At 47.1% G+C, this 26,621-nt stretch overlaps 1 protein-coding gene across 3 annotated transcripts; it reads right to left on the reverse strand.

Annotated features, from left to right (window-relative positions):
- Positions 1-1,902: 1,902 nt before the first annotated feature.
- Positions 1,903-12,917, reverse strand: wscd1b (WSC domain containing 1b). Of its 3 annotated transcripts, none has more exons than XM_066651687.1 (9): positions 12,857-12,917; positions 10,102-10,685; positions 8,067-8,181; positions 7,028-7,212; positions 4,892-5,013; positions 4,285-4,456; positions 4,018-4,182; positions 3,514-3,708; positions 1,903-2,686 (listed from the first exon to the last, which is right to left on the reverse strand). In XM_066651687.1, exons 2-9 carry the CDS (start codon positions 10,517-10,519, stop codon positions 2,334-2,336), a joined length of 1,725 nt encoding a protein of 574 aa, XP_066507784.1. In that variant the 5' UTR covers positions 10,520-10,685; positions 12,857-12,917; the 3' UTR covers positions 1,903-2,333. The 3 variants fall into 3 exon arrangements, with proteins under 3 accessions (XP_066507784.1, XP_066507782.1, XP_066507783.1); XM_066651685.1 differs by having other exon boundaries at positions 3,508-3,708; XM_066651686.1 differs by lacking the exon at positions 12,857-12,917 and adding an exon at positions 10,817-10,907 and having other exon boundaries at positions 3,508-3,708.
- Between the last annotated feature and the right edge of the window lie 13,704 nt (positions 12,918-26,621).

The following is a 26,621-nucleotide window of genomic DNA, read 5'->3' on the forward strand; positions in this document are numbered from 1 at the left end:
GTGGGTTTCCTTCGGGTGACTGTCTGTGAGGAGTGTGGTGTGTTCTCTGTGTCTGCGTGGGTTTCCTCCGGGTGACTGTCTGTGAGGAGTGTGGTGTGTTCTCCCTGTGTCCGCGTGGGTTTCCTCCGGGTGACTGTCTGTGAGGAGTGTGGTGTGTTCTCCCTGAGTCTGTGTGGGTTTCCTTCGGGTGACTGTCTGTGAGGAGTGTGGTGTGTTCTCTCTGTGTCTGCGTGCGTTTCCTCCGGGTGACTGTCTGTGAGGAGTGTGGTGTGTTCTCCCTGTGTCCGCATGGGTTTCCTCCGGGTGACTGTCTGTGAGGAGTGTGGTGTGTTCTCCCTGTGTCTGCGTGGGTTTCCTCCGGGTGACTGTCTGTGAGGAGTCTGGTGTGTTCTCCCTGTGTCTGCGTGGGTTTCCTCCGGGTGACTGTCTGTGAGGAGTCTGGTGTGTTCTCCCTGTGTCTGTGTGGGTTTCCTTCGGGTGACTGTCTGTGAGGAGTGTGGTGTGTTCTCTCTGTGTCTGCGTGGGTTTCCTCCGGGTGACTGTCTGTGAGGAGTCTGGTGTGTTCTCCCTGTGTCTGCGTGGGTTTCCTCTGGGTGCTCCAGTTTCCTCCCACAGTCCAAAAACACACAATGGTAGATGGATTGGCGACTCAAGTGTGCCCATAGGTGTAAGTGTGTGTGTTGCCCTGTGAAGGACTTGTTTTCCTGCCTTGCGCCCAATGATTCCAGGTAGGCTCTGGACCCACCGCGACCCTGAACTGGATAAGGGTTACAGATAATAAATGAATGAATGAAAACTGTTTGATTGTTCTTCTATTGTTAATCTCCCTGTTTTACCACCACTACTGGTGTGGACAGGCAACTACAGGCACCTATACAGTTCATTGTACATGTGCGCTACACCCCACTGTTTTTTATTTTTCCTCTCTGTTATGTTCCCCCAGGTTTAAATTATCCCTCTGAACACCTTCATGATTCTGAATGTGGTTTATCTGCTCAAACAGATGCCAGGGATTGGGGCTAATATTGTTCGGGACTGTTTAAACCCAGAGGGTTGATGTATCCCTTCCTGCCCATCGCTCGCTGTATTAGAGCAGGTGATGTGGAAAGACAAAGGTGAATCTGCTGAAATTGTGCGTTAAAGTCATTATTTGAACCAATTAAAATAGAGCCCAAGGGCGGTGTGCAGCTTGTACAGTCACACACCAGTGAGAGGTGTGTGTGTGAATGCCCCACTTCTCATGCGTGACAGTCATTAGCATTATTATAGCTGGAAAACCATGAAACCTTTTAAAGCGTCTTCAGTTTGGACACGTGTCCATGGCTCAGACGCGTTAAACTATGGTCAGCAAAGTGACCGAAGCCAAAGTGCCCTATAGAGGTATATAGTCCAAACCCCCAGCACTGGGACATGCATTTTCTGAGTGAGGAGGAGTGATGGAGCTCTATCCTGTACCTTGCTGAGCTGGAGTTGGGTTTGTGATCTAGAACTAACCCCCTACTGACCTCGCTAATGTTTACAGGCTGTGGACACACTGCGACCCTGAGCAGCATGTGACTGTGTAATGAACACAGTCCTAACACATGCATTCAGAGCCACTGTCAGATTTACAGATGAAGTGAATATGGTCCATTCTTCATGGAGTAAGTTCAGCAGCGGTGTTCGAATGATGTAGTAAACTAAATATAGACAAAAATGGAGATACCTGTTGTTCTTTGGACATTGATGATATTTAAGCCATAATAAAACACACTGCTTTTTAAAACGGTGTCAAATCTGAACCAATAAGATCCACTTGACAAATCTCAATGAATAGTTTTAATGGTTTGACAGCTCCACATATAAAAATACACAGATGGAGAACCTGGCGACTGTCTTTGAGCTGAATGGACGCTGAGTTTATGCCATAATTATGGTGTGTTCACTGCTTACTTGTATCTGCAGGAGTGCTGTGACCCTGAGATTTCAAGCACAAATAGAATATGCATGAGGACGTTTGAAAAACTCTTGGCATTTTGATGCGCGCGGGGGTTAGTGGGTGCACTAGGGCGCCTTGGCCTGTTTTGAAAGTAAAATTACGATCAGTTTGAAACCTGGAGTTATCACAGTTGGGATTTTTTTTTTTAATGTGTGCAGACCGCAAATTGAGTCGCCTTTTGTTGGAGTGACAGGCGGATCTCGGAGGGGGGAGAAAAAAACGAACAGAAAGTGCCAGTCTGATAATGAACTGCCAAATAAATAAAGCTCCTGAAGGCCACAAGAAGAGCTGTCAGTCAGGCTGGGGTTTACAGGCACTTTTTACTCTCTCTCTCTCTCTCTCTCTCTCTCTCTCATTATCTGGGCATGTACTCCAGGGGCAGGCCGCTCAGATTCCTGTCTCTGAGCGCTCGGTCCACCGAAAGAATGTAGCCGTCAATGTGCATCCTCATGTCCCTCGTAAAAGGGTCAAAGGTCAGTCCGCGAGAGCTGGGCCGCTTGAAGTGACCGTCCCGGTTGCTCTCGGCACACAGCAGCCTCTGGTCAGCCACGCTGATGTTCAGGAAGGACGTGATGACTCTCAGCTGGGGCAGGAGATCCATCTGAAGAGCCTCGTAATGAACCACCAGCAAACGGCTGGAGAACTTCAGCCAGGACAGAGCGTGAGACGCCCACCAGGAGGCGTAGCTGTCCACAAATTCCGGCCACTCTGAAGACGAGACGTAAGAAATGGGACGTTAGTGTGGGACAGTCGAGCAGCTGTTCGCTGTGGAGATGATACATTCAGGTGATTAGTAGTGAGATCAGGTAAAGATGCTGGCACTGATGTGACCTCCACTCCAAATCGTCCTGAAGGTATGGGATGGTGCTCCATCTCTAAAGAGAAGGCACTTTATCCAGTGCCAGAGGCACTGAATAGACCAGTTTTATCTTGTGTCCAGCAGATTCCACAGTGTGTGCACTTTAATTAGCAGAATTAATTTAATTATAAATGATGTCTACAAACATTTGAATTTATTTATGCGTTTTTTTTGTTCAATCTGTTCTGGTATCACGGTGAAAACAAACATAATTTACTAAAAGTGCATTCTCAGACTTCATAAATTGTGTATAAATAAGCTGACAATATCTGGCAACCCATGTTAGCAAGCTGCCTTATTGGATTAGGGAAAACTAAGTTTAAGCCTAAACTTATCATGAAAACCTAACTGCATGGTCCAGGAAGTTAGAAAAGCAGCGTATGGTGTGTTGTGTAATGCTATTGCTAACAAAAAAAATGAGAAAAATCAACTTTCTTCTTCACGTCCACAACAGAGACTTTAGGTGCATGTGAAGGAACAGCGCCACCAGTGGATTGGGGCTTCCTTAATGTCCTCAACCTACAAACGACTTAGTGGTATGTACTTTTAATTGTTCCGTTCCCACAGTTCTTTGCTGAATAATTACAGTACTCAAGATAACAGGCTCAGAGAAATGCACTACGTCGCTAACGTAAACTTTTAAATCATTAAGAAATGCGTTAATGAGTACCGTTACTTTTCCAGTGTGTGTCCGCTGCATAGCCCAAGTGTCCAGCACATTTCCGGTTAAACTCAGCCACCAGGCAGCGGTATGGATTCCTCATTAGCAGAACAGCCGAGTCGAACATCTCGATTTCCCTCTGACCGCTCTCATGCGTCTTCACACAGATGGTCCTCCCGCTTCGCCAGTAATCCTTCTCCCCCTTAAAACCTGCGGAAACCCACCAGGAGCGAGAGAAGATCTAGGGATCAGGTATTTAGCACTTCCCCCATTTACACACCAACCCTGAGAGGGTGAGGGTAGGTGCATGCTTCCTGCGGGACACGTAAAGCCAGCCACCACCTCTTTTTGAACTGGGCAGCTCAATAGGCTCGAAGGAGAATGCAAACTGCCCAGATATGTTACATCAGTCAACAGAGACCAATGCTGGCTAGAACTGTGAGGTATGAGGAGAGGGAGGGCCATCCTTAGACCACTGCCCCACTCGGTGAAAGCATCATTAACTGTAATATAGCTGACCTTTGTTGTATAAAGAGCCGTCAAAGTAGTAACTGCCGGTGTAGTATCCAGTGGCGAGTTCGATGAGGTGCCGGACCCAGGTGTTTCCTGCTCCGGGAAAACTGGACAACGCTGTGAGTGAGGAAGACCGCTCGGGCAGAAACGACCTCTCCTTACACCTAGAATCTAACAGCAGGGGTGAGAATGATGAGCGAACTTACAGGAATCCCCGAAACCCCCAAATCCTTTGTGTGTGTGTGTGTGTGTGTGTGTGTGTGTGTTCTGTACCTAGAACAGGGGTGCTGTACACCTGTAAGACCTCTTGATCACTCGGCAGTGTGTGGTTTGTAGGATTCCTCTGTCCACAGAGGTGTCCCTCCACATTCTTCTCCATTTTCAGAAGAGAGGAGGCGTGGCCACAGAGACAGTCCCGCCTCCGCATTACAGCTAAAGGCAGCTCCTGATGACATCATATATGTAAACACTGCCTTTAATATAAAACACTTTAGTAGAGGAGTTTTTAAATGAGTGAGTGAGTTTGTGGAGTGTGTGTGTGTGTGTGTTTAAGTGTTACACACAAGTGTTCTTTTTGCCATTTCTCAGTGGCTGTTTCCTGAATGTGAGAACGGAAACAAAACATTGCTCCTGTTTATTGCTGACATTTTTATTCCCTGCTTTAAAGCCTGCTCCTCTTTTTCTCATTACAGATCCATTAGTCCTTTATGAGACCTTCATATCTTTTATTTTCCTGGTGGTCTCTTGAGAGAGCAGAGGAGTTTGTTTCTTTGAAAAATCCACACAAGAGGCTCTTAAACCTCAGGGGACTATTGATTGGCGATGGCCTGTTCTGATGTGAGTGAAAGGAAGGAGCACTAAAAGGCCTTAAGTACCAAACCTTATCTGTGCAGGTCTCCACACACAGCTGCAAGGTCAGGTTCTTGTGGCTGGTTTGGACCAGGAACGCATCGCTGCTGTTCTTCGGGGTTTGGAAGCAGCCGTGATAGTGTACATTCCTGTCTGAGAAGGGGAAAGAGATGAGATTTTATTAGCACTCAGTGGCCAGTTTATTAGAAACCCCAGGGTCCACTGTGATTGTGTCCAAACAGAAACGTTTGGTGGCCTTGTTGCTGTTGAGTTCACGCTAACCCTCCATTCCAGAGGTTGCCAAATCCAGACCTTTGATCCAGTGTGATATTAAATTATATTATATCTGGCCAGTCAGGGGCATTAGCAGTTGCAGCTGTTTCCAAATCCTGGCCTGGAACCTGGAGCCAAGTTCTGGTTTTGAAGACCTCAGCTTCGCTTGGCTGGATAATTTTGGGGGCTATGTATTATTTAAAAAAAAAAAAACCTGCCAAGACTCTGTGGTCATTGACTATTTAAAGAGGAAATATTTCATCGATTTTCCACAAGTTTGCACAGTTCTCTGGGGTTTAAAAACAACATCTGTGATGTGCTTTTGGTTAAAACACCACAGGGATCAGAACGGCTGTTTTCAGCTCCTGTTCCTTTACATGAAAACGAGCCGCTCGCTGTTCACCCCTATCACGAGTGCACAGCACTGAGGAACGAGGGGAAGAAGCTCTGGTTTCTAGTCAATTTCACTCAGTTCGCGTTCGTCTATGTTCTCGTTTTTCTGCATATTATTACTAGTAGGTTTTGCTCTGTTTAACCTTGTTTTTGCACTCTCTCAGTGCTGTGATCGGAGAGACTCTGACGAGTGGGCGGGAGAATTCGGAAGTCTCTGTACTCTACGTAAAGCGCAGCACAGAATTAGAACAACTTGTGTTTTCTTCAGATCACAGAAACCAATCGGTCGATCTTATTGACATTGGTTTGTGGGGCTCCTTTAATAAGGTGAAGGGCTAAACCGCCACAGCCATGGTGTGGAACCTTGAACTTCTCCTAAAGTCGTACTCTAGATTTAATCTAAAACCAAAGTCCACTGCTGTTAAGTTTCTCCAGATCTGTGTTTGGGCCACACTTCTGCCCCAGCTCCATCATTCGGGTCGCCCCCAATCAGCCAAAGTTTATACGTGGATTTCATCTGACAATTTCTATTGCAAAGGCAGCTACTGGGCTTAAATTTAATCACGCTCCAACTTACTGTGAAAGTACAGACACAGTTCAGCACTGTACCAGCAAAGTGATATCACATTAATCACCAGTGAGAAATGATGCATAGTCACACTGACATCATTCTCCTCTTTTTCTAACTGCAGGAGATGGCAGTTTCAGATTAATTTTGGCCACAATTTTACACGGCATCTACACAGTGTGCTCAAAGTACATTCCCAGTTACTCGTTTACACCAATGAATCCTAACTAAAACGATCTCCTTGTTTCTAAACTCTATGTCCATATTATCAGCTCCTATCAGCACTTTGTACATCTACAATTTCAGACTGTAGTCCGTCTGTTGCTCTGCATTCGCTGCCATTCCTCTTTCACTCTGTTCTTCAGTGGTCAAAACCCCAGAGAACCCCACATAGCTGGTATGAATGTGGGTGGGGGATCATTCTCAGGGCTGCCGTTACACTGACGTGGTGGCGGTGGTGGGTTAGTGTTGCATTGTGCTGGTACAAGTGGATCAGACACAGCAGTGCTGCTCGAGTTCACTCGTCGTCCATCTATTAGACACATCTACCTCGTATTTTTGGTCGGTGGACTATTCTCAGTCCAGTAGTGACACTAAGGGCTTTAAAAACTCCAGCAGCACTGCTGTGTCTGATCCACTCTACACCAGCACAACACACGCTAACACACCACCAGTGTCACTTCAGCGCTGAGAACGATCCACCGCCCAAATCACAGCTGCTCTGTGGGGGTCCTGTATGTGTCATACTTGATAAATGTGAACTGACCAGTATAAATTCTTACGTGTGGATAAAAGATGACTTTTTAATCATTTTCCATGTCCTTTCAGACCCATGTAAAAGGGGCAGGTTGTAGAAAATGAATAGTGTGTAAATTGGAATACCGAGTGGACCCTAAAGAAGCCAAAAGCGGTCTCTGATATCTGCACACTCACATTTCCTGTGGCCAGGGAGCCTCTCCTCCACTTTGTAGATGGACAGCCTGGCCACGCCTCCACACTGGGACCCCCGCTCCCCCCTGCAGTCCAGGTTACACTCTTCACTCCGAGCTCGAGGGGCAGCGATCCGATTCCCACAGTGACACTCCGTGCCATACTCCAGGCCTGCGAACTGGAACCCACTGGAGGAGGAAAGACACAGTTACTGTCCACTCTGTGGTCAGGGAGACATCAGCTCCTGGCCCCTTTGATATGAAGAGGGGTCCTACCCTCCTTCAAAATGTACATAGTGCAGTTTCTGAGCGCAGAGTAGCAATGACGGAGGCTCTCTTCTCCCAGTTACAGCTCAGTGGAGCGTCCGTGATTTTGAAGCTGGTGTTTTAAGGTAAATATAGTAGTGTTCTTTTAACTACACCTCACCTTTAAATAAACTTCTGGCATTTCCTAGAAGCTGTCTGCAGCCTACATGGTGTGTGACGGCGTTAAGGTGTGGGTGAGAAATAGCAGGCGGTGGACTCACGTGGCCCCATTTGATCCTCACACAAGTTATTCCCCAGTCTTTTTATATATCAGCTGTATTTATTATGTATCGGTGGTGGGGGTGGGGGGCTTTCTGGACGAGACTCTGTGTGTCCTTTGCTGTTAAAGTGGCTCTGATTGGGTAACATTCACAGTGGGGGAAATGGCCAAAGCCAAAGTGAGGCTTGATATTTTCCATTTTCAGGATGAGCATTAATCATCCGTGGCAATTTGCCTGCGAGCGGCTCATTTGGTGCGAGCGCTCGGGATGTTTAAGTGGGCTTTTCAGCTAGCAGCCGCCCTCCGCTCCACCCCCCGGCGGATAAAAAAGATCCACCTCTGTCCTCCAGCACGCAGCTGGACCACCTCCAGTAGTGCCTGCCCAGATTCTGCCACCTGCCTCCACAGTGGCCTCCTTCTTCTGGCCCCACACTGCTGCTTTTCATTCTCTCTGGCCTTGGCTTTAAGACCCTGGAGCACGCTTGGGCTCTGAGTGCTGTTCCTGTCCGGGTCGTACCTCTCTGAGCAGGTGTCCTGACACAGGGAGCTGGTCATCTTGCGGAAGTCGTAGAGCACCGTCCCCCCGAGTGCACGCTGCTTGTCGTCATTGATGAAGCAGCCGATGTAGGTTCCTGGTGAGCAACGGAGCAGAAAGGTTCAAGAGGTCAAGCAGATGTTTTTGAAAACATTGATGGATTATGTTTATATTTATTTTTATGGTCAACAATGTTTAAAATGGGTTTAATACAAAATAGCCGACACATGACTGTCTGTGAGGAGTGTGGTGTGTTCTCCCTGTGTCCGAGTGGGTTTCCTCCTGGTGACTGTCTGTGAGGAGTGTGGTGTGTTCTCTCTGTGTCCGAGTGGGTTTCCTCCGGGTGACTGTCTGTGAGGAGTGTGGTGTGTTCTCTCTGTGTCCGAGTGGGTTTTCTCCGGGTGACTGTCTGTGAGGAGTGTGGTGTGTTCTCTCTGTGTCTGAGTGGGTTTCCTCCGGGTGACTGTCTGTGAGGAGTGTGGTGCGTTCTCTCTGTGTCCGAGTGGGTTTCCTCCGGGTGACTGTCTGTGAGGAGTGTGGTGTGTTCTCTCTGTGTCCGCGTGGGTTTCCTCCGGGTGACTGTCTGTGAGGAGTGTGGTGTGTTCTCCCTGTGTCTGCATGGGTTTCCTCCAGGTGACTGTCTGTGAGGAGTGTGGTGTGTTTTCCCTGTGTCTGCATGGGTTTCCTCCGGGTGCTCCGGTTTCCTCCCACAGTCCAAAAACACATGTTGGTAGGTGGATTGGCAACTCTGTCTGTAGGTGTGAGTGAATGTGTGTGTCTGTGTTGCCCTGTGAAGGACTGGCACCCCCTCCAGGGTGTATTCCCGCCTTGCGCCCAATGATTCCAGGTAGGCTCTGGACCCACCGCAACCCTTAATTGGATAAGGGTTACAGACAATGAATGAATAAATGAATGTGTATAACCCTTATCCAGTTCAGGGTCGCAGTGGGTCCAGAGCCTACCCGGAATCACTGGGCGCAAGGTGGCAACACACCCTGGAGGGGGCACCAGTCCTTCACAGGGCGACACACACTCACACTTATGAACTCTTGAGTCTCCAATCCTCTTGAACCCACAACCCCAGGTCCCTGGAGCTGTGTGACTGCGACACTTCTTGCTGCACCACAATACTGCCCTTATTTATACACTTACTCTTCAATTACTATTATTAAGTCAATAACAACTCTGAGGTCTAAAATTATCCGAAACCATCGTGGAACTATTCGTATTGTGTATTGTGTTATTGATTGTACATGGGATGTGTTAATGTCGGCTACCTTCTTCTATGCTGTGCTTTTTTTTTTTTTTTTTTTTTTTTTTTTTTTTTTTTACATACAGCACCAGTCAAAAGTTTGGACACACCTTCTCATCAGTGATTGGTGGAATGGTGCTAGTCACTGTATAGAGCTGTGTACCAGGCCCTACCTCTGTACAACCCCAGTTACAGACTCAGACACATTAAGAAGGGAGCGGTTCTACAGATTAACTCTCGACGAGGGCCACAGCTGTTCACTGAAAACCGTTCCAGGTGACGACCTCATGAAGCCGACTGAGAGAAGGGACAGAGTGTGTGAACCTATCACCAAAGCAACAGGGGGCTACTTTGAAGAGTCTAAAGTATAAAACATATTCTGGTTTCTTTAACGCTTTTTTGTTTTGTTGACTACATAAGCCCATGTGTGTTCCTTCATAGTTTTATTGTCTTCCACATTCATTTACAACATAGAAAATATTAAAAAACAAAGAAAAACCATTTAATGAGATGTGTCCAAACTTTTGACTGGTGCTGTACATTCACAACATGTGGAACACACCTGCTCTCATAGGAAATAACAGCTGAACTGTCTCCCTGTCACATTCTAGTCTGAAGGTGTGGTAAGGACATGGAAAACCTTTGGAAACCTGCCACACCTCCAGCTGATCTTAGCTGACCTCTCTTATCCCAAATGTTGTGGAAGTGTGGTCTCTCTGTGGCCCTTGATCCCAGATGTTGAGTGCTGCCAGGTCTTGCTCTTACCTTTCTGCCTGGTGGCCTTGTGCACTGGACTCTGCTCTGGTCCGTTCCCCTGAGTCTCTGCTCTTCGCCCCTGGATCCAGTGGTGTCTCAAATGCCTGATTTTCAAATTCCGAGACATGAACCGCTCCTGATCGGCTCTGCTCCCTGACAGATCGGACACACTGTTCTCCAGATCTTCGCTCGTCCTGTATCCCAGCCTCCTGTAGCGCCAGGCGTCGTTTGGCAGCTCCAGGACTCGAGGCGGCTCCAGCACCAAGGGCAAAGCCGAGGCTGTGGCAGGTCCTCTTTGGAACAAGGCCAAGCTAGAGCGCTGGAGCAACAGGACGCTTCCTGCCATGATGTAAGCCACACCCAGGAAGAGGAGGAGCAAGCGAGCCCGCCGCAAAAAGCGCTGCAACCTGTAGAAAGTCTTAGCCATTTCAACTTGATCTACCAAAGGCTGCCCCTTTTCCAACGGTGCCGGATCAGTAGATCCGAGACTGGAGATTACAGGATGTTCCCTTCCACATTCTCTGTGAGATGAACGGATACAGGTTGGAATTGAGTGGCTTCTGGAATATCCTCAGGAATGAGATTCAGGGAACCTAAAGTGGGGGGAAAAATACTTGTTCAAAATGCTCATTCCACTCGATCCTCTCATGCATATGTAAGAAGGGAAGACGTGTAAACAGCTTACTATATCTTTATTTGAATAGCAATACTACAGTAGCAACACCTGGTGTCTTAGGACTAACTCCAACACCACCTTCTCTTTCACTGGTGCCTTGACCTCAAGTCAGGGGCTTTTGAGAAGGCTTTGAGCTTCTGTTTTATAGTTGAAGGATTAGCAGCACACAACCGCAGGGCGTACATCACTCAGAGAGGGTTTCAAAGCAGGGGCTGGCTTGAAAAAACAGTCTAAAACACTGATTTCTGCTCGAATGCAGTAGATATCGTCAAGCAAGGGTACGACGGAAGTCACGTGAGTAGATAAAGGTACGATTTTTAAGAGCAGTCACACTGCAATTGACCTATCTCCACGCAACACAAGTGAGCTGGCGTGACAGATCTGGGCAGTTAGCATTCCCCTCCAACCCAGTAAACATTTAGCCGTTGATTCAACATTGAAATAACGTAATGACTGTCGTCTAATCAACGTTCTCTTAAGGTTGAAAATGAATGTTGAAAAGACGTCCAAACACTGGTTTCCGAAATAAATTACATGTATAAAACGCATTTTGGACGTCCACTGACGTTATCGATTGGTCACCACTTAACTAACTTATTAAGATGGATTTTTGACGTCCATTGACGTTTAAAATATGTCCTTGACGGACAGACTACTTTTAGACCTATTTTGAACGTCCAGGGGCTTTCCTTGTTTACTGGGAAGCGTGTTGGGATGCCCAGTTGCGCCGCGATAACAGCTGTTTGAAAAGAAGTTGTGGTTGTTTTAAATGACTGCAAGGACATATGTGCTCGCCCCCACCTTCCCATGTTGGTCATGGGGGGTAATAATAATAAAAATGACAGATAACAGCACCATCCAATAACACCGCCATTCTTGTTACGGCTTCAACGCGGAAGAACCGGACGTCACTGTGTGGATGGAGGGCTGGAAACATCTCACTCCTCAAATCAATCAGGGCTCAGTAAATAAAAGTGAGGCGATGAGAGCGACCCCTGAGAGAGCGGAGGGAGCCAGAGCAGCTGTTATCTCCATCAGGAAGCGCTCAGCACTTACAGGTTAATGCTCTTATTCTCTCCACTTCCTCCGCTCCTGGAGATCAGCCCAGAGACGCTTCCAGCTCTCAGCATTCATTCTCTCTCTCTCTCTCTCGCTCTCGCGTGTTCTACCTTCTCTCTCTCTTCTTTCAATGTATCTATCTCTACCTTCTCTTTCCACCTCTCTCACTTAATTCTCACTCCCTTCTCACTTCTTCTCCCTCACTTTCTACCTTCTCTCTCTCTCTCTCTCTCTCTCTCTCTCTCTCTCTCTCAGACAGGGACAGACTCTTAAAATTAATGCTTTTCGGTTCAGACGAGATTACAAAGAAAAGTCTGACTCCCTCGAGTCTGAAAGCTTTAAACGGCGCCAGATTTCATACCTTTCCTTTGCATCTAGTTGTTGAGTTTGTGAATCAGGGCCAAGAGTAATCATTACCAACAAGATCTGGCAACCGCACACACACCAAACAAACTCCAGAGAAACTCTCCATTGCAAACAGAGAATAACAACATTACACACACATCAAATCTCTCCCTCCCTTCCTTTTTCTTTTTTTCTCTTTCTCTTCTTCCCCCATTTTCCTTTTCTTTCTACCTTTAATCTTTCTTTCACTTCTCACCCCCTCCACTCTGTTGTCACTCCACTCGTCTTCCTCTTCTCTCTTTCTCTCGGTCTATGCCCCTCTTTCCCTTTTCTCATTCCATCTTTTCTTTCTTCATTCTTCCTGCTCTTTTCTCCTCTTTCACCTCTCTCTCTCTCTCTTTCAGCACCTCTGCTCTGAAGAACAGCTCCGCACTTTCTTCCCTCTTGTCACTGAAGTCGCTGCACGCGCTCCGTCTGCATCGCGGTTAAATCCCGTTCCCGAGCAGCGCGCGCGCGAGAGAGAGAACCGCGGACTCCAGCAGCAACAGTTTGTCACGGAGCGTCTCTCGCGCACAAACTGTTCATCGGCACAGGCTCGCATCACGCGCTTCAGCTCAAACCGTCCTCCCGCTTAAGAGTGAGTGAGTGAATAAATGAATTACTGAATGAATGAGGCTCGTTTACCTGCGGTTTCCTCTCTCTCTCTCCCTATCTTCCTCTTTATGCTCTGATCTCCCGCTTCTCTCGCGCCTCTGACAAGCGCACGTGACCCAATCCACCCCCCCCACCCCCACAAAACACGCGCACACACCCTCCACAACACTGTCTCTGGTAAGGAAGATATAGGTTGCCAGATTGGATTAATTCGTGCCTCTGCCACTGATAAGTCTCATTTAAAAAAGGGCGGTATGTAAAAGGATTGCACTAGAAACATACAATCTGGCAACCCAAGTTATCCTTTATACAATGAGAAAAGTTATAAGTCGAGCTGGTTGAGGTTGGGTCTGGCAACCTATATGTAAATGTGATAATAAATAATAATGTGATAACAAATAATAAAGTAATAATAAATGTAAATATAAAGCTTCAATAATGCATCAATATAAAAATAACGTGTTGATTTATGTAATATTTATTTGATTTTATTATTTGTATTTTGCTAATGTTATATTTCATGACTGGTTATTCAGTAAAATCCATGAATGTGCCAAGTTCAAATTTGGCAGTCTTTCTGATTCTCTAAAAACAGCCACCCTGTGATGTAAATTCACTTAATCTGGCAACCCAGGTTGTACCCTCGCTGTATTAAACAAATATACACAATGAACATAATGTCTGCTTATGTATTTCGTATCTTTATTCTATTGTGGCTGCATGAATCTGGCAACATATTCTCAGATTTACTATAAGATTACCAAAATTCTAAAAAAGGGTTTTATTTGGCAACCCAAACTCTAATTTAAATATTTTTTCTTAGACCAATTCAGTGTTAACATGTTCCAGTTGGGCAACATATTCTATCTTTAATATTACAGTACTGAAGTATGTTTAAATTGTAGCTAACTTGTGAAAAAATCTAATCTGGCAACCCTAGCAGACCGTCACTCAGCCACATTCTCCAGTGATGGTTCTTCAGATTATGAAGGAGCCGTCATACTTACACCTAGTGTCCCCTTAGTGAGCATAAAGACCTTTAAAAAACATGGACTGGACACACATGGGGACATACCTTCAGCCAGTGTGAATGTTTTTATACAAGGCATCAGTTCTGAATGTGGAATACCCCTTTAATCGCCACACGGCGGTCATTTGATGGACAGTAAAAATGAATAGATTTATCTAGAAACCGAACCAGTGACTCAGGAGAGACAGGCCCTGGAAAAGACGTCTCTGGTCTGTGAGCGCTCCCTGGGCTGGAGGTAGACTCAGACACTGTGTCATGTGACATATACACACCAATCAGCCACAACATTATGACCACCTCCTTGTTTCTCTGAGCTCCACCGTCCAGAAAGGAGCACGGACTGTAGTCCACCTGTTGCTCCGCATACTTTATTTGCCCCCTGATTACAGTCCACCATACACAACTACCCAAATGTGCACTACCCAAATAATACTTGCTCTATGATGGTCCTCTGGGGGCGGAGCAAAAGAAGGACAACAGCTTGTAATTGTAGAGCTACAAAATGCATGTATACAGTCAGTGAGTGTAGAAAGGGCTTGGTTTCCATGACATCACAGATGCACTGAATTCCCCAGAGGCTGTTTATAGACCTTAGTTTCCATATATGGAGTAAATGGACAGGATTGTTGGGAATGGACTGGTCATTTGTGAACACAGAGCGGCTGAAAGATGGTCTGGGGAAATGGATGATGACCTCTTGGGCTGTGGAGAGCCATCATCACCTCATCAGGGAAAAGCACATGAGGAAAGTGAGAGTGTAGGCTATGGACTTTATAAAATAAATAACCCAGTGACTTGGAAAAGAGTGGCATATCTGGCTGAAGCGTCCGCTTTAATTGGGGGCTGCTTCCATCTCAGCCTTCATCCGCTCTAACAATGGAGCCAAATCCTTCCTCATCATACCGACTGCTGTCTGGTTTTGTTTTTTTTCCCTCTTGTTTTTGTCTGTTTTCTTGCCAGACGGTCGTCTTGTTGCTGCGTTTATCATTAAATGTGTGTGTGTGTGTGTTGTTCAGGATTAGATTTGTGTTTCAGCTTGTGTCTCCACACAGCTGTCACAGCTGGATAACGCTGCGTTTGTTGTGGATTCAGAAGCGAGTGCGTTTGTTTATCACAGATCATGTGAATTCATTAGGTGTAAACTGGGCTTATTACATCGCGGTGGTACAGACGGACAATAACAGAGAAGCTCAAACCGACGCAAAAATACTCGTCCAAACCAATTATCGACAGAACCTGGGACTTTCCCCCATCGTAAATGAAGATCTTGGCCTGGTTTTGCTTGTGCTCAGAGTGTTGTTGTGTCATTAGCCTATTTTCATTGCCCCAGATACAATACAAACCCTCTCTCTGTTTTCCCTTTCCTTTTGTCTCTTTCGTTTTCACTAAAGGGCGGCGCGGTGGTGCAGCAGTTAGTGTCTCTGTCACACAGCTCCAGGGACCTGGAGGTTATGGGTTCAAGTCCCGCTCCAGGTGACTGTCTGTGAGGAGTGTGGTGTGTTCTCTCTGTGTCTGTGTGGGTTTCCTCCGGGTGACTGTCTGTGAGGAGTCTGGTGTGTTCTCTCTGTGTCTGCGTGGGTTTCCTCCGGGTGACTGTCTGTGAGGAGTGTGGTGTGTTCTCTCTGTGTCTGCGTGGGTTTCCTCCGGGTGACTGTCTGTGAGGAGTGTGGTGTGTTCTCCCTGTGTCTGCGTGGGTTTCCTCCGGGTGACTGTCTGTGAAGAGTGTGGTGTGTTCTCTCTGTGTCTGCGTGGGTTTCCTCCGGGTGACTGTCTGTGAGGAGCGTGGTGTGTTCTCCCTGTGTCTGCGTGGGTTTCCTCTGGGTGACTGTCTGTGAGGAGTGTGGACCCACCGTGACCCTGAACTGGATAAGCGGTTACAGACATTGAATGAATGAATGAATGAATGAATGTATTTTATGTATGTGGATGTTCATGTAAATTTCTGGCAACCCAGTTTGAATAATCAGCCTTAAAACCTTTCCCCTTTCTCTCTCTCTCTCTCTCTCTCTCTCTCTCTCTCTCTCTCTCTCTCTCTCTCTCATTGCCTTAGGAGAGTGCCACTCATCTATTGTCATTTATCATTACCCTGAAAGTAGGATCACCAAGACAACAAGGTCCAGATGAGGTCCATGTGATCTGCACTCATCCAGACTTCAGGTGTTTTATAGTGTCTCAGACCTCCCACTGAATCCCACTATGGTTTAAAGTCATGAACTACCTCCTTTTTACTTCCTTCTTCGGGTTTGTTCGACCGCTGTAGAGTGCTGTTAAACGCAGAGACACTTTAGTCCATGATGGATTTATCTTTGTGGAAGGAGGTGTGTTTTTATTATGAGGAATTGTGCAGCTTTTGCAGAATCATAAAAAGCCATGACATATCTGCAGTATTTCACACCGGACACAGATAAAGATGTGCTTTTTAGACTTGGTCTTTAAAAGGATTTAGCCTCTGCGTTAGATTTAGTCTCATTTAGACTTGAACTGAGTCTTTTGGACTTGGGCTTGAATTAAATCATTTGAATTTGCTCTCATTTGAAGTTGGTATTGAGTTCACACACTACCCACACACACCTCAGCTGCCATGCACATTTCCTTCCTCTTAGAGGGAATTAGGGGGACATTCTAAGTGCACGTGCCTCCGACTCTGGATCTAAACTAGGCGCCTATCTACGTAAAAATACTTCAGCGCAGGATACTGTATTCTGTCCATCAGTGGACGACTCCGTCGTAGGGGCCGCAGTTTGAATGGCAGTTCCCCGACTAATCGCATTACTCCCCCGGTCAAGGTCAGGGAACAATCGACCGATTGATTAGACTCTGGCTTAACAGCTAGGCCCCCACAGGGATAAACTGGATTAGAGCCCCCTGATGACTTGGACCTTTAGACAGGCCACAGCGCAGATAGCATCGACCCACAATGCCTCGGTCTGTCCCTCTGACGTCTCCTTTCTGCTCACACTGCGGATAATTAAAAAAAACAAAACAACAAAAAAAACAGCAGCCCGGGTGAGCCTCCTTATCTGTCAGCCAGAGATTTACCGCTCCGGCATGCGAGAACCGGAATTATTTATCCCTTCCCTTCCCCACCTCCTTCCTCCGTCCCCCCAGGAACCACACGGAGCGCTTGACACCTGAGGGGGAATTACTCGGCTCAATTTTCAAATATTAAAACACTATGAAAGATTCAACAGGCTGAGCTTGTTACGGAGACGGCAGATTGCAGCACACAGACGAGACATGGAGGTATCACTATGATCAGAAAAAAACAGTCCCACAGTGGTGTATCATCACTCACTAAAGGTACTGGGTCTTAATGAAACATCTGTGACCTGCTTTTAGTCAAAATACCACAAGGATCAGTTTCAGCACCTGTTCCTTTAAATGATAACGAGCCGCTCGCTGTTCACCCCGACCCCGAGTGCACAGCAGTGAGGAGCGAGGAGCAGAAGCTGTATTTTTTAGCTGTTTTCACTTGTTTCTCTTTTCTCTTATCTTTATTTTCAGTGCTTGTATTTTTCTCTGCTCTCTTTTTGTTTGTGTTTCCCTGTTTGACCTCGTCTTTGTGCTCTGTGATTGCAGAGAACCAGAGAACAAGGCAGGACTATTATAAAGTCTCTGAAGTCTATGTAAGAAGCAGCACAGAATCAGAATGACTTTATCCCACGTTTTCTGATTGAAGCAGCCCACAGAGAGCTGACTGGATGGTCTTGTTTCACAGTGTGTGGGTTGGTGGGCTCCAGATCCCCCAGTTATTATTCTAGAAGAAAATAGCTACAATAGGAACAGTTAAAACCATCCTGCTCAGGTTCTGGTTCAAACTGTTTTCTTGACTGATGTTCTATCTTTGCCTTTAAAGGTGCAGTCTGTAAGATCTAGCAGCACGTAATGGTGAGGTTGCAAACTGAAAACGATTAAATACCACTCCCTCGCTCTTTTCCAAGCGACTAATCCAAAATAAAACCTCAGAAGGCGTTCTCTGGCGGGACTTTTTGGTTTGTCCATTGTAGGCTACTGTAGAGATAATGAAGCACAACATGGAAGTGGATTGAAATGGGATGAAATAGGAACATGAAATAGGATTCGCTCCCTGTGTTAATATTCAGGGCCTATTCTAAGCCAATGGAAACACAGCTATTTACATTTACTCTAATGACATTCATTCATTCATTATCTGTAACCCTTATCCAATTCAGGGTCGCGGTGGGTCCAGAGCCTACCTGGAATCATTGGGCGCAAGGCGGGAATACACCCTGGAGGGGACGCCAGTCCTTCACAGGGCAACACAGACACACATTCACTCACACCTACAGACACTTTTGAGTCGCCTATCCACCTACCAATGTGTGTTTTTTTGGACTGTGGGAGGAAACCAGAGCACCCGGAGGAAACCCACACAGACACAGGGAGAACACACCACACTCCTCACAGACAGTCACCCGGAGGACCCCACGCAGACACAGGGAGAACACACCACACTCCTCACAGACAGTCACCAGGAGGAAACCCACACAGACACAGGGAGAACAAACCACACTCCTCACAGACAGTCACCCGGAGGAAACCCACGCAGACACAGGGAGAACACACCACACTCCTCACAGACAGTCACCCGGAGGAAACCCACGCAGACACAGGGTGAACACACCACACTCCTCACAGACAGTCACCCGGAGGAAACCCACGCAGACACAGGGAGAACACACCACACTCCTCACAGACAGTCACCCGGAGGAAACCCACGCAGACACAGGGTGAACACACCACACTCCTCACAGACAGTCACCCGGAGGAAACCCACGCAGACACAGGGAGAACACACCACACTCCTCACAGACAGTCACCCAGAGGAAACCCACACAGACACAGGGAGAACACACCACACTCCTCACAGACAGTCACCCGAAGGAAACCCACACAGACACAGGGAGAACACACCACACTCCTCACAGACAGGCACCCGGAGGAAACCCACACAGACACAGGGGGAACACACCACACTCCTCACAGACAGGCACCCGGAGGAAACCCACACAGACACGGGGAGAACACACCACACTCCTCACAGACAGTCACCCGGAGTGGGAATCGAACCCACAACCTCCAGGTCCCTGGAGCTGTGTGACTGCGACACCTACCTGCTGCGCCACCGTGCCATCTTACACTAATGACAACATACCACAATTAATTTCTGCAAATCCATTCCCCTAAATCTTACACTTTGCACCTTTTAATCATGTTAGCATCAGACTAAGCTATGGTCTAGCGTAGGTTGGGTACCTTGCCAGATTCACTGTCTTTTTGAAGATGCAGATATTCAGTCATCAACAAATGACCATTACCAAAATAATATCCAGGATGGTAGTTTGGAAATTAATCATTGTTTTGAAAACAACAGCCCAAAGCTGTGCTTCAGATGAGTACAATCTCCAACTGTTCTCCAATAACATGCTGCTACAAGATTCTGATAAAGCCTCCATGAGTTTGAAACAGTCACAGACACACACCAAGCTGGCTGGAGCCGGCCTTAATTATGCTAAACACACACTGCAGCCAGATTCATAGGGTCTCTGTGCTCATTACAGGGGGAAAAAAAATTTTCAGCAGAAGTTCAATGAATTTCAATGAGCTTCACTGGGCCTAATTCTAGCCGCTGACCCCTGAGAGCAGCGTAGCCTGTGCTCGGGCCTGGGAGCCTTTTATGGGAGATTCAATCAATGCCATTTTATTGCCTTTTGTTTCCAGGCGGGGGGCTAGTTTATGCAGTCAAAAATAAAATAATAAAAAAACCTTCATTTTGCCACAGACAATAAGCATTCTGTGGGTCTGAAGCACTGTTTTCATATTGTTAGTGGAAAAAAAAAGACTGCAGAGAGGTAGGAAGGCTCAGAAAGTGCAAATAAATCCAACCGAGAAATCACAGTGACTGTTTTTATTGTTAAAAAGGCAGTTCTGCCTGGAAACACAGCTGTGGCTAATGAAGAGGACAGGAGAGAAACAATGGAGCCAGAAAAGTGGGCGTTAAGAACACTGGGTTTACTGCAGTGTACACTCACCTTCCTGTACGGGGAAAAGGAGGGAGTTATTACACGGGTAATAGACACACTCTGTTAGCACTGTTTTGTAACTATGCTTTAGCATGCTTTAATTACGCCCTTAAAGATGGTTCTACAAGGGTTCTTTATTAAAGGAAATGGTTCTATATGGCACCACAAACCGTTTCTTAAAGGGGCTGTATAGAACCATCAATCTGAGGAATACTTTCCTAATGCAAAAGGTTCCTTTGGGGTACCATCATTTTTAAGGGTGTACCATTGCACAGCAATACAATTAAATGTAGCCTTTGTATTTAACACATACGCTCTATGTACATAACCTCCCCCCTCAGCACCTGGGGAGCAGTTTGAGGGGATGTCAGCCATGGATGTTGAGGGAGGACACTGTGCAGATCCTTCACTCGCCGACCTCAATTTTTTGCAGGTCTTGGCGAACATACCGGCGACCATTTTGATCTTAAGCACACTTCCCTAACCACATGTGTAACATGAGGAACAATGTAAATGTATTGACCAGCCTGGTCTCAAGGTGAATTGAAATTTGATTAATAGACTGTTCCCAGGATTCGTCCAATGTGTACCAAATATAGTCCAACCTTCAATGACGTACAGATCTAAGGCAAGTCACAATCCTAACTCTTACCTAATCTCAAGAAGGTCAGAAGCTGCAGGATTGTCTGCTGTTGTAATTCTCTCCCACGGCCGTTTACAGCACTGTTTCTGTAACTCTTCTTTGGGATTTAGTAAATGGCGCCACCAGTGGACATTGTGAATAACTAAGGATCCAAATAAATCATTGCTTGGAATTGTCCTGAATACCTTAGGATTTCTCTTAAATGTCCCTTAAAGTTAAGTGTGTTGTAGAAAATATGCCTCAAGTGGTACCTAAGGGCTTTCTTAAGGGAAATCGTTATAACCCTTTTAACTTTGCCTTAAGTAATGAATGTACCTTAAGTTTCTTAAAAACCATTAAGTGTTGTATAAGGTTCCTTAACTGTCAACTCCCTCAGATTATTGAAGGAACACCAAACCTCACCTTAAATATGAAATAAGAAAAAACAATAATGCGCAGCAGAAAAACAGATTTATCACGTAAAACACCAGAAAACGTTAATATTTTTGGGTCTGATCATGCCCAGAGCTGAAGAGCAACACATTTCGATGAGGCAGCACAACTCACCAGAACACGGGTTTCCACGTGTTTGCGGGGTTATTGTCGTTGTCATGGAAACAGTGCAACTTTACTGCAGCAAAACCTCAGTCACTGCAGTAAATCCCTTACCATTCACCCATAGTTAAGTGAAACGACTGAGGGGTTTTATGCAACACACTTAAGGGAAAAGGTGTTTTATGCAACTAGGCACTGTCCTGCTTCTTCTAGTCCTATGTGCACTCATTTTAGGAGAACGTTTTGTTTTGGCACAGTGCACCTTCTGGGAACAAAGTAGGAACATCAGGAACGTACTCAGCGTGTGCTATCACTCAAACCAGTCGTTGTCCTATGCTCTTTGTTACCACAAGGATCTAGAATGTCCTCCGGCACTGCCTGACATATCCACTGTACCTGAGGGACAGCAGTGGCCTTTCCCGGTAACCCTGGATATAATATGCATGCGCTGATTTGCACCCAGCTCCAACACTTCAGACATGTTCATTAAGATGCTCTGGCTTTCCTGTCCCACACATCTCTCCCTCTGCTCTGAGCTGACACCCCCCAGACTTTGAAAGAATCTCTCAATTAGGGCTCTCCTGTCTCTGCGAGGGAGGCTTGATTGGATCAGACGACTTTTTGATCGTCACGGTCCCCGAGCTGTGTCTGACAGACTGAGTTTTACCACTCGACTGGGAGAGGGGGAGAGGAAGGGGGATGGAGGGAGGAGAGGGATGAATGCAGTCCTGTGATCTCCTGGAATAGCAATGCTGTCTACAGCTCTTATCTGGAATCTGGAGGACTGAGTGCCTGTTGTTACAGATCCGGGACTTGATTAAAAAAGGGGACCCCATGCGGATCCTCTTCTAGAACTTGTTTCTTCTCCAGTGCTCTCCAAATCATGCCTCCTTTCAGGGTCTCCCACTTCTCTTCTTGAAGACTCTCATGTCTTTTGGCTCACAAATCTGTCTGTCATCTGCCTGAGCGTTCAGAGTGTCTTCTTTTTCAGAATCTCCAAATAATCCTTCCTTTCTGAAACGTAACTCTTTCCTTTTTATGAACTCCACCTCAAGGACTCTGTCTCAAGTGTCTCTCCACCCTCTCTGTCCTCAAAGTGTCTCTCCACCCTCTCTGTCCTCAAATTGTCTCTCCAACCTCTGTCCTCAAACTGTGTCTCCAACCTCTCTGTCCTCAAACTGTCTCTCCAAACTCTCTGTCCTCAAACTGTCTCTCCAACCTCTCTGTCCTCAAACTGTGTCTCCAACCTCTTCATCCTCAAACTGTCTCTCCAACCTCTCTGTCCTCAAACTGTCTCTCCAACCTCTCTGTCCTCAAACTGTCTCTCCAACCTCTCTGTCCTCAAACTGTCTCTCCAACCTCTCTGTCCTCAAACTGTCTCTCCAACCTCTCTGTCCTCAAACTGTGTCTCCAACCTCTTCGTCCTCAAACTGTCTCTCCAACCTCTTCGTCCTCAAACTGTCTCTCCAACCTCTCTGTCCTCAAACTGTCTCTCCAACCTCTCTGTCCTCAAACTGTCTCTCCAACCTCTCTGTCCTCAAACTGTGTCTCCAACCTCTTCATCCTCAAACTGTCTCTCCAACCTCTCTGTCCTCAAACTGTCTCTCCAACCTCTCTGTCCTCAAACTGTCTCTCCAACCTCTCTGTCCTCAAACTGTGTCTCCAACCTCTTCATCCTCAAACTGTCTCTCCAACCTCTCTGTCTTCAAACTGTCTCTCCAACCTCTCTGTCCTCAAACTGTCTCTCCAACCTCTCTGTCCTCAAACTGTCTCTCCAACCTCTCTGTCCTCAAACTGTCTCTCCAACCTCTCTGTCCTCAAACTGTCTCTCCAACCTCTCTGTCCTCAAACTGTGTCTCCGACCTCTCTGTCCTCAAACTGTGTCTCCGACCTCTTCGTCCTCAAACTGTGTCTCCGACCTCTTCGTCCTCAAACTGTCTCTCCGACCTCTTCATCCTCAAACTGTCTCTCCGACCTCTCTGTCCTCAAACTGTCTCTCCGACCTCTCTGTCCTCAAACTGTCTCTCCGACCTCTCTGTCCTCAAACTGTCTCTCCAACCTCTCTGTCCTCAAACTGTCTCTCCAACCTCTCTGTCCTCAAACTGTCTCTCCAACCTTTCTGTCCTCAAACTGTCTCTCCAACCTCTCTGTCCTCAAACTGTCTCTCCAACCTCTCTGTCCTCAAACTGTGTCTCCAACCTCTTCGTCCTCAAACTGTCTCTCCAACCTCTCTGTCCTCAAACTGTCTCTCCAACCTCTTCGTCCTCAAACTCTCTCCAACCTCTCTGTCCTCAAACTGTCTCTCCAACCTCTCTGTCCTCAAACTGTCTCTCCAACCTCTCTGTCCTCAAACTGTCTCTCCAACCTCCTCATCCTCAAACTGTGTCTCCAACCTCTCTGTCCTCAAACTGTGTCTCCAACCTCTCTGTCCTCAAACTGTGTCTCCAACCTCTCTGTCCTCAAACTGTGTCTCCAACCTCTCTGTCCTCAAACTGTCTCTCCAACCTCTCTGTCCTCAAACTGTCTCTCCAACCTCTTCGTCCTCAAACTGTCTCTCCAACCTCTCTGTCCTCAAACTGTCTCTCCAACCTCTCTGTCCTCAAACTGTCTCTCCAACCTCTCTGTCCTCAAACTGTCTCTCCAACCTCTCTGTCCTCAAACTGTCTCTCCAACCTTTCTGTCCTCAAACTGTCTCTCCAACCTCTCTGTCCTCAAACTGTCTCTCCAACCTCTCTGTCCTCAAACTGTCTCTCCAACCTCTCTGTCCTCAAACTGTGTCTCCAACCTCTTCGTCCTCAAACTGTCTCTCCAACCTCTCTGTCCTCAAACTGTCTCTCCAACCTCTTCGTCCTCAAACTCTCTCCAACCTCTCTGTCCTCAAACTGTCTCTCCAACCTCTCTGTCCTCAAACTGTCTCTCCAACCTCTCTGTCCTCAAACTGTCTCTCCAACCTCTCTGTCCTCAAACTGTCTCTCCAACCTCTCTGTCCTCAAACTGTGTCTCCAACCTCTTCGTCCTCAAACTGTCTCTCCAACCTCTCTGTCCTCAAACTGTCTCTCCAACCTCTCTGTCCTCAAACTGTGTCTCCGACCTCTCTGTCCTCAAACTGTGTCTCCGACCTCTTCGTCCTCAAACTGTGTCTCCGACCTCTTCGTCCTCAAACTGTCTCTCCGACCTCTTCGTCCTCAAACTGTCTCTCCGACCTCTTCGTCCTCAAACTGTCTCTCCGACCTCTCTGTCCTCAAACTGTCTCTCCGACCTCTCTGTCCTCAAACTGTCTCTCCGACCTCTCTGTCCTCAAACTGTCTCTCCAACCTCTCTGTCCTCAAACTGTCTCTCCAACCTCTCTGTCCTCAAACTGTCTCTCCAACCTTTCTGTCCTCAAACTGTCTCTCCAACCTTTCTGTCCTCAAACTGTCTCTCCAACCTCTCTGTCCTCAAACTGTCTCTCCAACCTCTCTGTCCTCAAACTGTGTCTCCAACCTCTTCGTCCTCAAACTGTCTCTCCAACCTCTCTGTCCTCAAACTGTCTCTCCAACCTCTTCGTCCTCAAACTCTCTCCAACCTCTCTGTCCTCAAACTGTCTCTCCAACCTCTCTGTCCTCAAACTGTCTCTCCAACCTCTCTGTCCTCAAACTGTCTCTCCAACCTCCTCATCCTCAAACTGTGTCTCCAACCTCTCTGTCCTCAAACTGTGTCTCCAACCTCTCTGTCCTCAAACTGTGTCTCCAACCTCTCTGTCCTCAAACTGTCTCTCCAACCTCTCTGTCCTCAAACTGTCTCTCCAACCTCTTCGTCCTCAAACTGTCTCTCCAACCTCTCTGTCCTCAAACTGTCTCTCCAACCTCTCTGTCCTCAAACTGTCTCTCCAACCTCTCTGTCCTCAAACTGTCTCTCCAACCTCTCTGTCCTCAAACTGTCTCTCCAACCTCTCTGTCCTCAAACTGTCTCTCCAACCTTTCTGTCCTCAAACTGTCTCTCCAACCTCTCTGTCCTCAAACTGTCTCTCCAACCTCTCTGTCCTCAAACTGTCTCTCCAACCTCTCTGTCCTCAAACTGTCTCTCCAACCTCTCTGTCCTCAAACTGTCTCTCCAACCTCTCTGTCCTCAAACTGTCTCTCCAACCTCTCTGTCCTCAAACTGTCTCTCCAACCTCTCTGTCCTCAAACTGTGTCTCCAACCTCTTCGTCCTCAAACTGTCTCTCCGACCTCTCTGTCCTCAAACTGTCTCTCCGACCTCTCTGTCCTCAAACTGTGTCTCCGACCTCTCTGTCCTCAAACTGTGTCTCCGACCTCTTCGTCCTCAAACTGTGTCTCCGACCTCTTCGTCCTCAAACTGTCTCTCCGACCTCTTCGTCCTCAAACTGTCTCTCCGACCTCTTCGTCCTCAAACTGTCTCTCCGACCTCTCTGTCCTCAAACTGTCTCTCCGACCTCTCTGTCCTCAAACTGTCTCTCCGACCTCTCTGTCCTCAAACTGTCTCTCCGACCTCTCTGTCCTCAAACTGTCTCTCCGACCTCTCTGTCCTCAAACTGTCTCTCCAACCTTTCTGTCCTCAAACTGTCTCTCCAACCTTTCTGTCCTCAAACTGTCTCTCCAACCTCTCTGTCCTCAAACTGTCTCTCCAACCTCTCTGTCCTCAAACTGTGTCTCCAACCTCTTCGTCCTCAAACTGTCTCTCCAACCTCTCTGTCCTCAAACTGTCTCTCCAACCTCTTCGTCCTCAAACTCTCTCCAACCTCTCTGTCCTCAAACTGTCTCTCCAACCTCTCTGTCCTCAAACTGTCTCTCCAACCTCTCTGTCCTCAAACTGTCTCTCCAACCTCCTCATCCTCAAACTGTGTCTCCAACCTCTCTGTCCTCAAACTGTGTCTCCAACCTCTCTGTCCTCAAACTGTGTCTCCAACCTCTCTGTCCTCAAACTGTGTCTCCAACCTCTCTGTCCTCAAACTGTCTCTCCAACCTCTCTGTCCTCAAACTGTCTCTCCAACCTCTTCGTCCTCAAACTGTCTCTCCAACCTCTCTGTCCTCAAACTGTCTCTCCAACCTCTCTGTCCTCAAACTGTCTCTCCAACCTCTCTGTCCTCAAACTGTCTCTCCAACCTCTCTGTCCTCAAACTGTCTCTCCAACCTCTCTGTCCTCAAACTGTCTCTCCAACCTTTCTGTCCTCAAACTGTCTCTCCAACCTCTCTGTCCTCAAACTGTCTCTCCAACCTCTCTGTCCTCAAACTGTCTCTCCAACCTCTCTGTCCTCAAACTGTGTCTCCAACCTCTTCGTCCTCAAACTGTCTCTCCAACCTCTCTGTCCTCAAACTGTCTCTCCAACCTCTTCGTCCTCAAACTCTCTCCAACCTCTCTGTCCTCAAACTGTCTCTCCAACCTCTCTGTCCTCAAACTGTCTCTCCAACCTCCTCATCCTCAAACTGTGTCTCCAACCTCTCTGTCCTCAAACTGTGTCTCCAACCTCTCTGTCCTCAAACTGTGTCTCCAACCTCTCTGTCCTCAAACTGTGTCTCCAACCTCTCTGTCCTCAAACTGTCTCT

This window comes from Hoplias malabaricus, chromosome 18, assembly GCF_029633855.1.
Source record: "Hoplias malabaricus isolate fHopMal1 chromosome 18, fHopMal1.hap1, whole genome shotgun sequence".
Taxonomy (NCBI): Eukaryota; Metazoa; Chordata; class Actinopteri; order Characiformes; family Erythrinidae; genus Hoplias; species Hoplias malabaricus.

Bases quoted from the DNA above. Each gene is read 5' to 3' on its own strand.
- wscd1b (XM_066651685.1), bottom strand. From the start codon at position 10,519: ATGGCTAAGACTTTCTACAGGTTGCAGCGCTTTTTGCGGCGGGCTCGC. The intron at 3,709-4,017 runs GTCAGCTATATT...GGGTTTCCGCAG, and splicing joins CGGCTCTTTATACAACAAAG to GTTTTAAGGGGGAGAAGGAT. The intron at 2,687-3,507 runs GTACTCATTAAC...TCTCGTCTTCAG, and splicing joins CACACACTGGAAAAGTAACG to AGTGGCCGGAATTTGTGGAC.